The following is a 14848-nucleotide window of genomic DNA, read 5'->3' as shown; positions in this document are numbered from 1 at the left end:
CCAAAAAAAGTTGGTTAAAATCGTATATTATAACTTTTTTTTGGTCACTGAGGCGATTTTCTCTTATAATAATAATATTATAAAAACAGAAAATATAAAAAAAATATAAAAATACTTAAAATAAAACGAATATTATAGTGATTGATAGAATTATTTATAGTTAAAGTTAATTTCAATAAAGTTGCCTACGATTATTGATAATTTTACTCTTACTTTCTTATAATTTTGGGGGTTAGAAATGAGAAAATAAAAGTATAATAACTAAACTAATATTTTAAAAATAATAAATATTTAAAGTAAAATTATAATCATATTATAAAATTTTAAGATCATGATTTGTGTTTGTGTTTGATTAAGATTATCTTTTTTTAACTCATATATTTTCTTCGAGATTCACCCACATGCAAAAATTTATTTTTATTATTTTAGTCTTGAAAATATCATTTTTTATCTTTAATTTTGAAAAAATATTTCTAGTGGTAATTTTTTTATTAATCTTAGGTAAATACAAAATAATATTTGTTCAAAGATAACTCTCAACCATTTGACATTTAACATTTATATAACTAATATTCCCAGTGCTAAAACTCGAAATATTAAAGAATAACAACAATTCATTTACTACTAAGGTAGTTATGATACACTCTTTTTTTTGTTTTTATAATATGTTTTCTTTTATTTTTTAACAAGTTTTTTTGTTGTTTGGTCAATGTTTTTTGTTTATCGTTTTTTTTATGTCTAGATTTGACATCGTCATGATTGATTAAGACGATGTTTATTTATTATATGATCGATCTTTACTACTTTGGGCTCTCAGATTAAATTTGGATACACGATTTGTATTTGTGGATAACTTCTCACTCATTCGACTCTAATTTACAATTTATTGATAGTATTTCATAAATTAATCCCTTTTATGATTAATTTGATGATGTAATTAGATATGCCTGTATTTATTTTTTATTCAAGCGTAATTAATTATATTTGTTAATATTTTTTAGGATCTCGTATGGCGTTACTAACTAATTTTTACCGCCGTGCAAAGCAAACCAAAAGAAGTTTAACTGGAAAAGAAAAATAACAAATGGGTCAAAACCGAGGGAGTTAAAAAGTCAAAATAAAGGGACAAAAGAAACAGTGTTGAAGAAGCCAAAAAATGAGTGGAAATAATAAAAATAAAATTAAAGTAGTTTAAACAGTAGCACCGTCCCGCTCAAGCAGCTACGCTCTCCTCTCTCCTTTATATCCATGCACATTCTGCGGAAATAACAGCTCACTCACTCCTTTCCCTTTCCTCCGATAGGATCAGCCAAACGAAATCAAAATGAAAGCCAAAAAGCAAAAGTGAGAGAAATAATAAAATTTCATCTCAGGACCTCTCCGAGCTTCTTAAGCACGGTAAGCTCGCCTCTGTCTCTTCGGTTACGAGTTTCGGTTTTTTCTTTTCATTTTGAATTTTACTTGATCTTTAATTGCATTACGTATTTACTTATGAATTTGTAGTTTTCTTAGCAATTTTATAACGGAGCCACCGTCTTTTCTTCTTTTAGTTTTTGGATTGCTTTCGCTAGGATATGAGTTGATGTTTCTTTTCTTTTCCAAAGATATCGATGATAAATGTAATTGTTTAGGAATTAGGTTTTTGAGTTTCCGGTTTCTTTGTTACCATGAGGAAAAGAACACTGTATAAATCCTCTGTTTGGCTACCTTAAAAAGAAAAAATCGAGTATGGGATTCTTAAAAAAACCAGAACGTAATTGTAAAGGTTTGTAGCTTAAATCACAAATCTGGTTGCTCTGTTCAAAGCTCCCCATAGACGCTTAGACTGTTGGAACTTGGTACTTTATTTGGATTATTAAAGCTCTAGAAATCGAATATGTAAATTCAAAATGACTACCTCTGACGTGGTAGGTCGTCATTATATGAACCGGTAGCGGAGAGAGAGTAAAACTGCAAAAACCGACAGAAAGTCGTGTTGCAGCTCCTACTTAAATCCTTGAAAACAAATTTCTAGTGTAAAAAACAAGCGGTAAATTTGTGCATGAGGCTAAGAGTTTTTTTGGGTCGATAACTTCTATGAAAATCGAAAATAGCGACCTGTCATGAATCGGTAGGTTTAGATGAATATTGATAATGTTGAGAGCCAGAACTGTAAAGTAACATCGTGTCCCGGTCCCTATTTAAATCCTTAAGAAAAACAATTTCCTAGTGTCAAAAACAAGCGGTAACTTTATGCATGAGGCTTTGGGTAGATAATTTTGTTCTAACAAGTTGTCCAATGTGTTCATTCTTTCTCATCATCCAAAAATTCGGTGTCTGAATGCAGGTTCAAATTCAATGAAAAACTTTTCCATTTGAAAATCATGCATCGCTCTTGCAAAAGGCAAGCAAGTATGAATAAAGAAAATGAACCTACTGGAAAAGTTGAAGAGGCTACAGGACCAATTACGCGAGCAAGGTCTAAAACCTTGGGGCCAGCTGGAGGAAAATGCTCCTCCTCAAAACAATCTTTCAAACAGGACCAAAAACGTGTTCTTCGATTGAACTCCAAAAGAGCAGCCTCAGATGAGGACAAGGCTTCTGTGGTTGCATCTGTAGGCCTTCAGCCTAAAAGAAGGGCAGTGCTTAAAGATGTAACTAATGTCTGTGATGACAGTTTGTGCGATGACTGCATAAATGCAACTAAAATTCAGGTGAGAGCATCAAATTTATTTCTTTTTATTGTCACGAGTTTAGTCAGATTTTTTTTTGTGCACCGAATATTACATGCAAATAACATTTATGCTATATTAAGTTCATCGCTTTATCCTCATAATGCTCATAAGTACAGGAGTGATTTTCACTTTTATGTATTCTCCTAGCAACAAAATACCCTTTACTTACCGCTGATGTTGCTGGTCGACAGACCACCGAACACACTATGACAGACCCCAGTGAGAACACAGAAACGTTTGAGGATATTGCGATGGAAATCCTATCACCTGAAGAGGATGTGAAAGCTAAGTTAGCTGAAGACTTATCAAAAATAAGGATGGTAGAAACACAAGATATCACTTTACCAGTAATACTGGAAGAAAGAGAATTAGCGGAACCAAAGTGTTGTGGTGCAAGGGAACGTGCTGTTGCCGATGCAATGCCTTCAATACAGGCTTCCACAATGGATGTTGGAGTGCATAGCCATCAGAAAAAAGGTTTGTTCTCTGTTTACAATGATCCATGTAATGGGATACCTCCATTTGAAATAAAATAAACGGGTATTTAAGAAATGGAAGATCTCTTCCTTCTGAAACGCTGTTCTATGGTTGATAGACAATAAGAAAATACTAGAATAGTATTTTGGATTTTGACCAAAATGTTCATTACTTAGTCCATTTGGCATTTTATAAGTTCCATTTTTAAAGTGGATAAGCACCAAACCGACTAATACGAGACTAGTATGAGTAAAGTGGATAACCTCATTGATGTATGGTTGTGTAGAATATAGCTAAGTGTCAACAAGAAAGTTGACAGTTAGGCCCTTAAATATTCTTCTTGTAAAATTCATGTTGCCTTTGATTGGATGATGCAGAAGAAAATGAGGTTTGCGAGAAATTAGGAGCCTCAGAAGAAGATGTGGATATTGATTCAAATCTAAAAGATCCTCAAGCATGTTGCATGTATGCCCCTGACATATACAATAATATGCGTGTTACTGAGGTTGGTGATGCAATTTTCATTCACTTAATGCCAATGTGACTGTCATGCTTTCTGATAACAGCAATTTAGCTTCAGAGTGAACACTATTCTATCTTACCATTCAGTAAATTTTATTTGATGTTGCTGCTTTATTTTCCATCATTAAAATACTACTTTTCTATCTTATTCTGGAACACATTGTGCATGTGTTTTTACAAAGGAGGAATGTCGCTTAGCTTTCAAAATTTTGCTCTACCAGCAACATAGATGACACTTATTTCACGAGATTGTACTCTCCGCAGATTAACCAAAGACCTTCAATCAATTATATGGAACAGTTGCATCGGGATATTACCCCAAGCATGCGGGGAATTTTAGTTGACTGGCTAGTGGAGGTAGGTCAATTTAGCCGAGTTATATAAGAAAACTGTTTACTTTCGTCTCCACTGCTTGAATGCCGGATAAGATGTAACAGCATGTTTTCCCAAGTACAAGAGATATTTATAAAGCCCTAAATAGGACACTCTATTTGTACTTGACTGAATAATTCCCCAGCCCCCGCCCCAAATTTTAGGACGAGTTAAATTTTGGTGTAGCTGTTGTGCTTGTTATTGATAGTTTTTTTCATACGGTTTCAGGTTTCTGAAGAATATAAGCTAGTACCAGACTCACTGTACCTCACAGTGAGCCTTATTGATCGTTTTCTTTCTCAGAATCTTATAGAAAAACAACGACTCCAGCTACTTGGCGTTGCTTGCATGCTAATTGCCTCGTAAGTTCTTTAGTTTATTTCTGCCTCAGAGTAAAAAATGGCATAAATTTCACAAAAATTCAAATATCATTAGTACAAATCTTATTATTAGATGTTATTGTGACTAAGAATTACGTTTTATAAATCTCCTCTGATGGTTTTAACCGTTAATCATGATTATTTCAACAACATTAAGGACTCCTCTCTCTCGTGTACTCAATTCTATCATGGATATGCATGCGTGACAAAGGAAGCCTTTTCTTTTCTTTTTTGAATTTCTGGTAGCTATGAAAAGTTACTCTATAGTTCTTGAGGTTCCTTCATGCACCCAAGTCTTGAATGGGTTTGCTAATATTTTTAACGCTATTATTATCTCTCCTATTCTTTGTTTAACGATTCTGGGTGCTTTTCTTTTATAATTTGACAAGTTCAACTATTGTATAGTGACAAATTTAACGTCATTAATTGGCTTCCAAGCTTTTTGTACTCTTTCTTGAAGGATTCTGAGTGCTTTAGTATAATAACACAAATTCTTTTATGGTTTGAAGAAAGTATGAAGAGATTTGTGCACCGAGAGTGGAAGAATTTTGTTTCATCACTGATAATACCTACACAAGAGAAGAGGTATGATTTTTTAGCTGCTTAATCTTGCACATAGCAGTCATTGACTTGTGATTTGCCATCATTCTATGCTTTCGGAGTTCGGACCATATACTTTCTCGATTCCAGACTTCACTCGACTCCCATCAAATCAAACCTCTTAACACTGCTTCCGAGATTTAATCACTGTACTGCAAAATAACAAATAGTTATTACTTTCCTTTTTACAGCTGCTGGAAATTTCTCTCCTTAGCATTCTGAACATGTCTCAACAGTTCTGTAACTTTTGGGCATTAGCATTTAAATTCAAACTATAAAGAGTGATTTGATTCAAGTGGATAAAAATTTACCAAAAGGACTTTCTATTTTCCAAACCACATCATGTGAACAACAATTACGCTGACATTAAAATCTTTCTGCAAAATTAAGCAACTTGCATATGATTTTTTATTCTGTTAGGGCACCAAATGTACCTTCTCATTCTCAAAGAAAATCCTTTGTTTCTATTGCAGAATCAGAGGTGTGAGTTAGCTAAAGTTTTTCATATTAGGTGAAACATATTACTGATTATTCCCAGAGGAACTTTCCTACGGAAAAGCTAACCACTTTTGAGGTCTATTCCTCTTGTAAGTCTATAAGACTTCCTCAGTTCCTTGTGAATTAGGCCTAAACCTCGACACATTTCTTAGTCTCGATAACACTTTCATTCATTCATGTAATTTGAAAAAAAATAAAACCCCTCTTTAGTATAGATTGAGTTGTTTTATATGGAATTCGCTAAAATTATGAAAACTTCCCTCTTATATGCAGTAATATTTGTTACATTTGCTGTTATGTATGGTTTCTGATTCTAGTTACATTATAGGTGCTGAAAACGGAGAGCAAAGTTCTTAATTTATTATATTTTAAGTTATCTGTTCCAACCACAAAAACGTTTCTCAGGTAACTGACACCATCTTCTACCACTACTTTGAAGTTTGAATATACCATTAAATAGTCTAGTAACTCTGAACCCTAATTTTTTGTTTTTTCCCCAGGAGATTCATTCAAGCAGCACAAGCAACTTACAAGGTATTACATCTGGGAAATCACCGTCTACATGTTTTTGTATAAAAAATCAAATAATAATATCAGAAAAAAAACCTGATTTGTACTTCCATTATCTTGATGGACAGGTTCCTTGTTTAGAACTAGAGTTCTTAGCCAAGTATTTAGCAGAGCTGACTCTTCTTGAGTACACCTTCTTAAAGTTCTTACCTTCAAACATCGCTGCATCTGCTGTTTTCCTTGCCAGATGGACTCTCAATCAATCAGACCATCCATGGGTCTGCAATCCTTGATCCCCACCTTGATTTTTCATTTTTCCTTTTTAGAGTAAACTATGTATTTAATACATAAATTATTAGTTTTGGTCTATTTTAGTATCTAAACTTTTAATTTTTTCAAAATCATACCTAATGTTTAGTTTTTGTTTCATTTTAGTACCATCAGTTAACAACTTAAAGCGTTTGGTACTTAAACTATAAATTTTAGTCCATTTTAGTATCTAAATTTTCAAAAAAAATTCAAAATTTAATATTAAATTTTGAACGAGTACTAAAATAAAACAAAAACTAAATTTAGGTATGGTTTTTAAAAAAATTAAAAGTTTAGATACTAACCGCATAGTTTACCCTTTTTTATGATTATAAAGATTCTCAATGTTGCATTTCCCATGTTTTTCCTCCCAAAAAACAGAATCCAACGCTGGAGCATTATACTAATTATAAAGTATCAGAGCTGAAAGCTACGATTCTTGCATTGGAAGATCTGCAGCTCAACACTAATGGTTGCTCCCTCAATGCTATACGCGAGAAGTACAAGCAACAAAAGGTAAAATTTAATCTCTATACAACTTGGTATGTATCCAAAAAAAAGGTATAAAGTTTCTTGTATAATTTTTCTTCTTATTACGTTTTTATGTTACCACCATGACAGTTCAAATGTGTGGCAACAATGACTTCTCCAGAAAGAGTTGGATCAGTGTTCTTAAGATGAGGAAAGCTGATTTATGTTCTAGACCATAACCATTCATTCCCCCCTGCTCGGAAGAATGAAGAATCTGATCCTAATGTGTAAAAATTGTACAACTTTTTGTTGTTCTGATATACATATGCCCTGTCATGTTTTAAATTGTAAGTTCAATCTTATTATGATTGTTGTAACATGTCTACCAGGTTCGGATGCTTCCAGACCATCTTCACCTGCAACTGTAACATTTTAGATCATCGGTTTTTGTGCTTTTAGTACTTCTTTTTGAAGTCCAAGGTCAATGGGAAATTGCACTATTTGAATCTAACATACTCCAAAACTTTGTTTGGTTGAGCATTAGTCACTAACCACAAAAATATGTTTGGTTTGCGCATGTTGAATAATCGTATGTGATTCGTGGCTTGACAGTTCTACTGTAATGTGATTAGATGATGGTAATTTTAGCACATGTTTCGTAACTTCCCATCGTCATTTCGTACGACCTCAAATTATAACAAGGTTATTAAACACAAAAGCTTTTTTTTGTACTGCCTTTCTATTACAAGTTTTAAGATTGAGTCTAATAAATTAGAGTGGCTTCCACACCCTTATACGGTTGTGGAAAAAATGATTTTCTCATATAAAACATCTACCATATTATTTTATGATCTAAAGTTTTTTATTGGTCTGAAGACGCCGTGCACTCCTGGGGTATTCTCTATTTATCTGAATACGCCATACAGTCGTGGAATTTTCATATTTAGTTTGAAGACGTGTGGAACACCTGACATCTTTAGGTTGGTACTGTCAATTCATCCTATATGGGAAAATAATCCCCGGAGTATATTATATTGTAAATTTTTTTCTCACATCATTTACTCAATCATTTTGTCAAATTAGAGCTAGTATTATTTTTTATTAATATAGGGTAATTACAAGGTAATATCTGTTTAAATATAATTTTTAACTATTTGACATTAAACGTTCATACCCTGACATTTATGGTGCTTGAACACGAAATTTCAAGAAACAAGAAGAATTTCTTTATCACCAAGGTCACTCAGTTCGTGCTATAGCTAGTATCCGAGCTATAGCTAGTATTAAAGTGTAGGAAAATAGTCCAAATAAAAAAAATTAAAGAAATGCCAAATAATTAAAGGGTAAATTGCAACGTTACTCATTGAACTATACTCTCTATCCTATTTTCCTCACCCGACTTTCAATTTGCTCACTGATCTTACAGATTGAATCATTTTGCTCGCTCCCTATTTTATCTCTATCGTTTGGATGATGTGACATTTTTTTATTTTTAATATAAAATAATTAAAAATATTAAATAAAAACATAAGGGTGGCCAGATGGCACCATTGACCACCATCGACTGTCGTAAATGGTGGTATTTCGGTCCCAAATTTCATGGGTCGCTTCGCCTCGACACCTTGAGTTTGAATCCACCCTCCATTTTATCGGAACTTGCTCCGAAGTCCACGAATTTGATATTGAAAGTGAGGAAGTTGAAACATTTCAGTCCAGATTCACGAGTTTTGTGACATTTTTTTGGTGAAACAACCACCAGATTCGGACTCAGGGGGTCGAGATAATCTGACCTATGAAATTTGAGACCTAACAACCATCCTCAATGACAACGGACAGTGGCCAAAATGAAAATGATGTGGTGGCCGGATGAGAGAAAATGGAGAAGAGAAGGAGAAAAAGGGTAAATTACATAATTCCTTATGAGAAAATTGAGCAAATTGAATGTTTAGTGAGGAAAATAAGAGAGAGTAAAATTCAGTGAGGAACGGTGTAATTTACCCATAATTAAATTACCCTTGAGGGTGGATAACGGGTCAAGTTAATGTTAGGTAAGATCCACTGATGGGCTGAAAATCATATTGGGCCCAAATTTAGAAGATAATAAATGGTCCACGGGTCAATCCATTAATCCGTCTCCGAAGTAGCACTACTCGTAATGTATATACGAAGTGCATGTATCACTTTCTCTATCATTTTTAATTATCAATTATTTTCTATTTATCTTTTTTGTTTAGGGTTCACCATTTCTTCGCAACCAAACGATCAAACTCCTTCAAAGCCTCCAACGAGCTTTTCTTCAAGCTTTTTTCCTTCTTTCCCTCTTTCTAACTGTCTCGCTTTCTCAGTTCTGCTCCCTCGATTCAGGTTAGCTTCCTTCCTAACTTCAAAATTCTAGATCTATTATTTGATTAATTTACTTTTTCCCTAAAAAATCAGTTACTTCTTTGGTTTAGGGTTTGTGATTCGAATCCGTTTCTGTGCTTTGGATTTCTACTCTTCTATTTCATTTTTTTATTTTAATATTTCTGGACTTTGCATGTCTTTCCCCCGATCAATTAGTTATCCTTGGAATTATTATTATTATTATTATTATTATTATTATTATTTCGTTGAATCTTTCTTATGTTTGAAACACGTGCTGATTTTGATTTGATGCTTTGAAATGGTTGGATTTGATTATGATTCTGTCAGCTTTGTGTTTCGTTTATCCCTGTTTTTCATTTTTGGACTTGGATGGCAATCGATCTGAGTATTTTCCATAGTTGAACTTATATGTACATCCACTCATGTTTTCTTTTAAAATTATATGTACATGCAGCCTGCTATTCGCCGTTTGAATTGTTTTAGTATTCTGGAAAAGCTTTAATCACCGTTTAACATGTTGCATGAATTTTGGAGCTTGATCTGTATGGTTGTTCTTTTGTTTCATTGATGAATTGAACATCTTAACTTGTGAAAATGTTTTAATAGTATAATAATGGATTGATGATATGTTTACAATTTACCTTGCAGTTGTATTGTATGTGTTCTATGGTGATGATCTAGTATGTCAAACGATCTGGTATCACAGCAGTTGTCAATGTCCGGTAGCCAAATGGCTCAGCTGGAACCAGTTTCCAGCAAATTGGATGCGCCCATATCCATGGGATTGATAGGATTTGGTACCAATGATTCCTTACAGCACCATATACCTACTAATATGTCTATTGGACAGATGGTATCCATGTCAAATGATCTTGGGTTGCAGTTTTCTTTGGCGCAGACTCAGCAAGGTGGAAACACAGAGTCCCAAACATATACTCAACTACCTCAACAGCAGCAAGGTGGAAACTTTGGATCCCAAACATATACTCAGCTACCGCATCAGCGGCAAGGTGGAAACATTGGATCCCAAACATATACTCATCTACCAGAACAGCAGCAAGGTGGAAACATTGATTCCCAAACATACTGTGCTACCACAACAGCAGCAAGGTGGAAACATTGATTCCCAAACATATACTCTGCTAGCACATCAGCAGCAAGGTGGAAACAATGGAACCCAAACATATGCTCAGTTACCACAACAGCAGCAAGGTGGAAACATTGATTCCCAGACATTTACTTTGCTACCACAACAGCAAGGTGGAAAAATTGGTTCCCAAACATATACTCAGCTACCACAACAGATCTTAATGTCTAACAAACCAATTGGACTAATAACTCCCACCATGCTGGATAGCCCGAGACAACACCAATTACGAACTCTCAACAAGCGCAAAGCACCAATGGACCCAATTTCTCCTAATTCTATTCCAGAAAAGTTATCTTTGCCAAACAAACGAGTGGAAGAAATGGAACATAGGCCTTGGTTGCAACCAATGTCTGCACCTAGTAAAAGACCTGCTCAGGTGCAGACTGGTTCCTATTCACCTGGATCACAGCCTTCTCCAGCATCAAACAAGAAAGCAGTTCCAAATAAACCTGGGTCATCAGCTTCAAGGTATCAGCCTGCACAAATGCGCCCATCACCAAGGGTTCAGATGGAGGCATTTGAATCTGTGAGGTCCAAGATGCGGGAGAATTTAGCTGGTGCACTAGCCTTGGTTTCTCAGAAGCAAGTTGAAAATGCTACAGTGGAGAAAAAATCAAATGATGAAGCTGCAGCTTCCCCAGGGAAGAGAGAAGAGGTGTCTCTCCCTGCTGAATTGGGTTCTGATAATTCAGGTGCTGTTCTCTCTATACCTGCAGAACCTCAGAGGACATTGAGCTCCAATCAGGGTGGTTCTCCAAATGGAAATAATAATGATGCTACACAAACTGTGCAATATAATGGGCAGCAACTTCAATCTAGCAATCTGTTACCTGATGAGGATGTTCCATTTAGTGACAACATTTTTGCTAGAGATGAACTTTTGCAGGGAAATGACCTTTCGTGGGTTTTAGAACCTGGAATAGATGTGGCAAAGAAAAAGGAATTTGAAATTGATGGAAAACAAATCCCAGATGATGAAAAAATTGGAAAGGATAATTTAGAGAAATCATCACCGTCTCCAGAAGAGTTGCCATATCAAATTGAAGCAGAACTCTTTAAATTATTTGGAGGGGTAAATAAAAAGTATAAGGAGAAGGGCAGGTCTTTGGTTTTTAACTTAAAGGATCGTAATAACCCTGAACTCAGAGAAAGAGTTGTGTCTGGAGAAATTCCCCAAACCGATTATGTTCTATGAGTGCTGAGGAGCTGGCTTCTAAAGAGCTTTCTCAGTGGAGACAAGCCAAAGCTGAAGAGCTTGCCCAAATGGTAGTTTTGCCTGATGTACAAGTTGATATTAGACGTCTGGTGAGGAAAACGCACAAGGGTGAAGTTCAAGTAGAGATTGAACAAACTGACAGTTCTGCAGTGGAAGTTTCTGCTGGAACTTCAGTCACTCAGAGACCTAAAACTGATGCGAAACGAGCTTCCATGAATGATAAAACTGTTAGGAAGAAAGATGAATCAGATGCTGCAGGTAAAAAGATTAATCCAGAAGACCCAAATCTTACCATTACCATTCCTTCAAGTGAGGGACCTGATCCAATGCAAGGGTTGATGGGAGAGGATGAATTGAAGGATGCAGATTTTCTTCCTCCTATCGTTTCCCTTGATGAGTTCATGCAATCTCTTGATTCGGAGCCTCCATTTGAGAATTTACCTGGAGATGCTGGGAAATCAATATGCACTTCTGATAAGGATGATTCGGCAGCTGGGTCCGACTCAAAGTCTTCTGGTCGAGCTTCACAGGATCTTCCGGATACAATGTCTAATAAACCTGACGGCATTGATTCAAGTAAACTGAAATCTGATTCAGATGTTAAGCTGAATGTCACTCCTACAAAAACGGAAACTATAGTTTCAGCAGCCACTTTGAAGGGTGAACGTGTCTGGGAAGGGATGATCCAGCTGAATGTCTCAACCATGACCCCTGTCATTTGTATTTTTAAGAGGTAAGTTGTGCAGCATTTTATGCGAGGCTATGTTTGTAGTGTTTTTCTTACTGATCATAATTTGTTATTCTTTCTTTTCTGTTTGTATATGCTCGCTCCTATTTATATGATACGGATGTTATCTGCCATTGAATCTAGATGAAATTAGATTATAACTTGTTGCCTGAAGAGGCATGATTGCTTCTAGGTTGAAATTTTAAATAGATTTGTGGAAGACACCCAGTGTCTTTTTGGTTTATGTGATTACCTATTTTGCTGTGGTCCCTCTCTCGCTCTCTCTTTTTGACTTGCTGAGTAATTGTCCTTGAATTTTAACCTTGTGTAGGGATTACAAATTAAGGTAGGTTGCGCATATTAACTATCTAGTTTTCATGGTGCAGTGGTGAAAAACTTCTACGAAGGATTGGCCTGGCCTTCTTGAAATTAAGGGCAGAGTTAGACTTGATGCCTTCGAGAAGTTCCTCCAAGAGCTTCCTATGTCCCGGAGTCGTGCTGTTATGGTATATCAAGTTCATTTAAATTGTAGTAAATTCCTGTACTGCCATATTGTTTCCCAAAAGAAAATTGGGGGAACAAAAATTTCTTTTTATCCCAGTTTTTTCTTTCATTTGTTTATTTTTGTTCGGTTTATGGAACGTTCATAAGTTTAAGGTGAAAATTGAAAAGGCAAAAGAGATGGAACTTGAACATTACTCATTTGATTCGAACAAGAAAGATGGCGAACCAAATTTATTAGTTAAAAGATTGACGTCTTCATCTGCAAAGAAGGGATTCATCTGATTGTCATAGCGAATAATATTCTTAGTTGAGCGATTTATATCTGGAAAACAATGAACCTCGTTCTAGTACAAATGAACTCTGCAGGAAATTGATTCAAGGCACAAAATGTGGCCAATATTTCCAAATTACTCTTGGCAAGGGACATCAAGGATGTCAAATGTTGTGTACACTCGGAACATAAAAATAGTAATAGTCTGTAAATATTTGAGATCCCTTAAGCAACTAAGTAACCCAATTCAGTTGGTGAATGAAATTTGTTTTGCATTTCTCCTTTTTTTCCTTCCGAAAAATTGCCTTTATATTTCACAATTTAACTCGTTAGGCTGATGCAACTCCTTTTTTTGCAGGTGGTTCATGTTGTTTGCAAGGAGGGATCAACCGAGAGCGAGCATGGGAGCCTTCTCGAGGTAAAGAAATAAGATTTTGTGGGTTAATTGCCTGGTTGTCATGTGATTTAATTAGTTAACATGAAATGCTGGCCTTTTGCAGGCGGCTGATTCATATATTTTGGATGAGAGAGTGGGTTTTGCTGAGGCTAGTTCTGGAGTGGAAATTTATTTTTGTCCCCCATACGCTAAAACTCTCGAAAGGCTGACCAAGATCCTCCCAAAGGACCAACTTCAGGCTCTTAATGCTATTGATAATGGTCTAATTGGTGTTGTTGTATGGAGAAGAGCGCCATTAATTTCACCCAACTCAACTTCGCACCATAAGTTCACCACCAAAAAGCAACACTTCACTCCTACTTCTACATCTAGGAGACCTCATGAAAAGGATTGTGCTGTTACTAACATGAATACTAATTTCCCATCAAAACCGACTTCTGTTTACCATTCTGTAACCCCTCCTGATGATGACGACGATGATGATGTGCCCCCAGGATTCGGCCCTGCTGCATCCCGGGATGAAGATGACCTACCCGAGTTTAATTTCTCTGGTGGCTCGAACCCATCAGGCCCAAAATACCCAACTGGTAGCCAATCCCAGCGAGTAGGGATGACCTCTTCTCATTTACATTCTCAAACATCATCTAGCCCTGTTGATCAAATGAGGGAGCTGATACAAAAGTACGGGGGGCAATCAAATAGTAATAGTGCGCCAGTGGGGTTTCCAATGCAACGGTGGAATGATGTCGACGATGATGACGATATACCTGAATGGCAGCCCCAAACCTCCCAACAGCAGCATATGCTGCCACCACCAAACAAGGTCCGTAAATTCCAACAACCGATGCATGCACCTCATCAGTTACACCACCAGACCTTACCGGCCATGCATGTTCAAGGTCAACACGGAAACTGGTGGGTTCCTCAGCCTGGTTCACCTTCTCCAGGCCAACCACTGTTAACGGATCACAGTTTTATGGAACAACTGTAGGAACCGGGCAACCTGCCTGGCGAAAAGATGCTCCCCACAGTAGAGGCTTTTAGTTTCCATCATTTTTCGTAAATCCAGCGTTTATGTAGCTGTGCCTCTAGCTCTTGTAGCTTTATATGAATGTCTTTTTCTTCACATAGCTTCTTTATTTAAATGAAAATAATAATAAGACAGACTATATTAGATTTTCATGCAAATTTAAAGTAGGCGTGACATACTTATAAATCCATATATTACCACCTCTATGGGGTTTCAATTATGTATAGAAATATAATTATACAATGCACACTGTTGCCTATAAAATTTCAACCGTCTCTCTCAAGAATATAAGAACTACAGAAAACAAGAGAGAGAGAGAGAGAGAGAAGAAAAAAA

General features: G+C 35.9%; 2 protein-coding genes across 2 annotated transcripts; both read left to right on the top strand.

The window, feature by feature from the left end:
• The first annotated feature begins 2339 nt into the window (after positions 1-2339).
• On the top strand, positions 2340-7138 carry LOC120182190 (cyclin-A2-2-like). The gene is made up of 11 exons (XM_039187188.1): positions 2340-2693; positions 2906-3191; positions 3569-3696; positions 3978-4070; positions 4314-4447; positions 4975-5050; positions 5892-5968; positions 6064-6097; positions 6202-6351; positions 6764-6898; positions 7004-7138. Exons 1-11 carry the CDS (start codon positions 2364-2366, stop codon positions 7061-7063), a joined length of 1503 nt encoding a protein of 500 aa, XP_039043119.1. The 5' UTR covers positions 2340-2363; the 3' UTR covers positions 7064-7138.
• A 1952-nt stretch (positions 7139-9090) lies between these two features.
• On the top strand, positions 9091-14587 carry LOC120182185 (death-inducer obliterator 1-like). The gene is given in 9 exon segments (XM_039187187.1): positions 9091-9217; positions 9866-10278; positions 10379-10429; positions 10478-11536; positions 11539-12316; position 12356; positions 12697-12816; positions 13444-13503; positions 13586-14587. Coding segments are annotated over 8 exon segments (3336 nt in total). The 5' UTR covers positions 9091-9217; positions 9866-9899; the 3' UTR covers positions 14474-14587.
• Positions 14588-14848: the final 261 nt, after the last annotated feature.

The sequence above is a fragment of the Hibiscus syriacus genome, unplaced genomic scaffold (genome assembly GCF_006381635.1).
Source record: "Hibiscus syriacus cultivar Baekdansim isolate YM2019G1 unplaced genomic scaffold, ASM638163v2 tig00112632_pilon, whole genome shotgun sequence".
NCBI lineage: Eukaryota > Viridiplantae > Streptophyta > Magnoliopsida > Malvales > Malvaceae > Hibiscus > Hibiscus syriacus.
Note: the sequence above shows the minus strand (reverse complement) of the source record. Positions and strands in the feature narration are given on the sequence as shown.

Bases quoted from the DNA above. Each gene is read 5' to 3' on its own strand.
- LOC120182190 (XM_039187188.1), top strand. From the start codon at position 2,364: ATGCATCGCTCTTGCAAAAGGCAAGCAAGTATGAATAAAGAAAATGAA. The intron at 4,448-4,974 runs GTAAGTTCTTTA...TATGGTTTGAAG, and splicing joins GCTTGCATGCTAATTGCCTC to AAAGTATGAAGAGATTTGTG. The intron at 5,051-5,891 runs GTATGATTTTTT...GTTACATTATAG, and splicing joins ATACCTACACAAGAGAAGAG to GTGCTGAAAACGGAGAGCAA.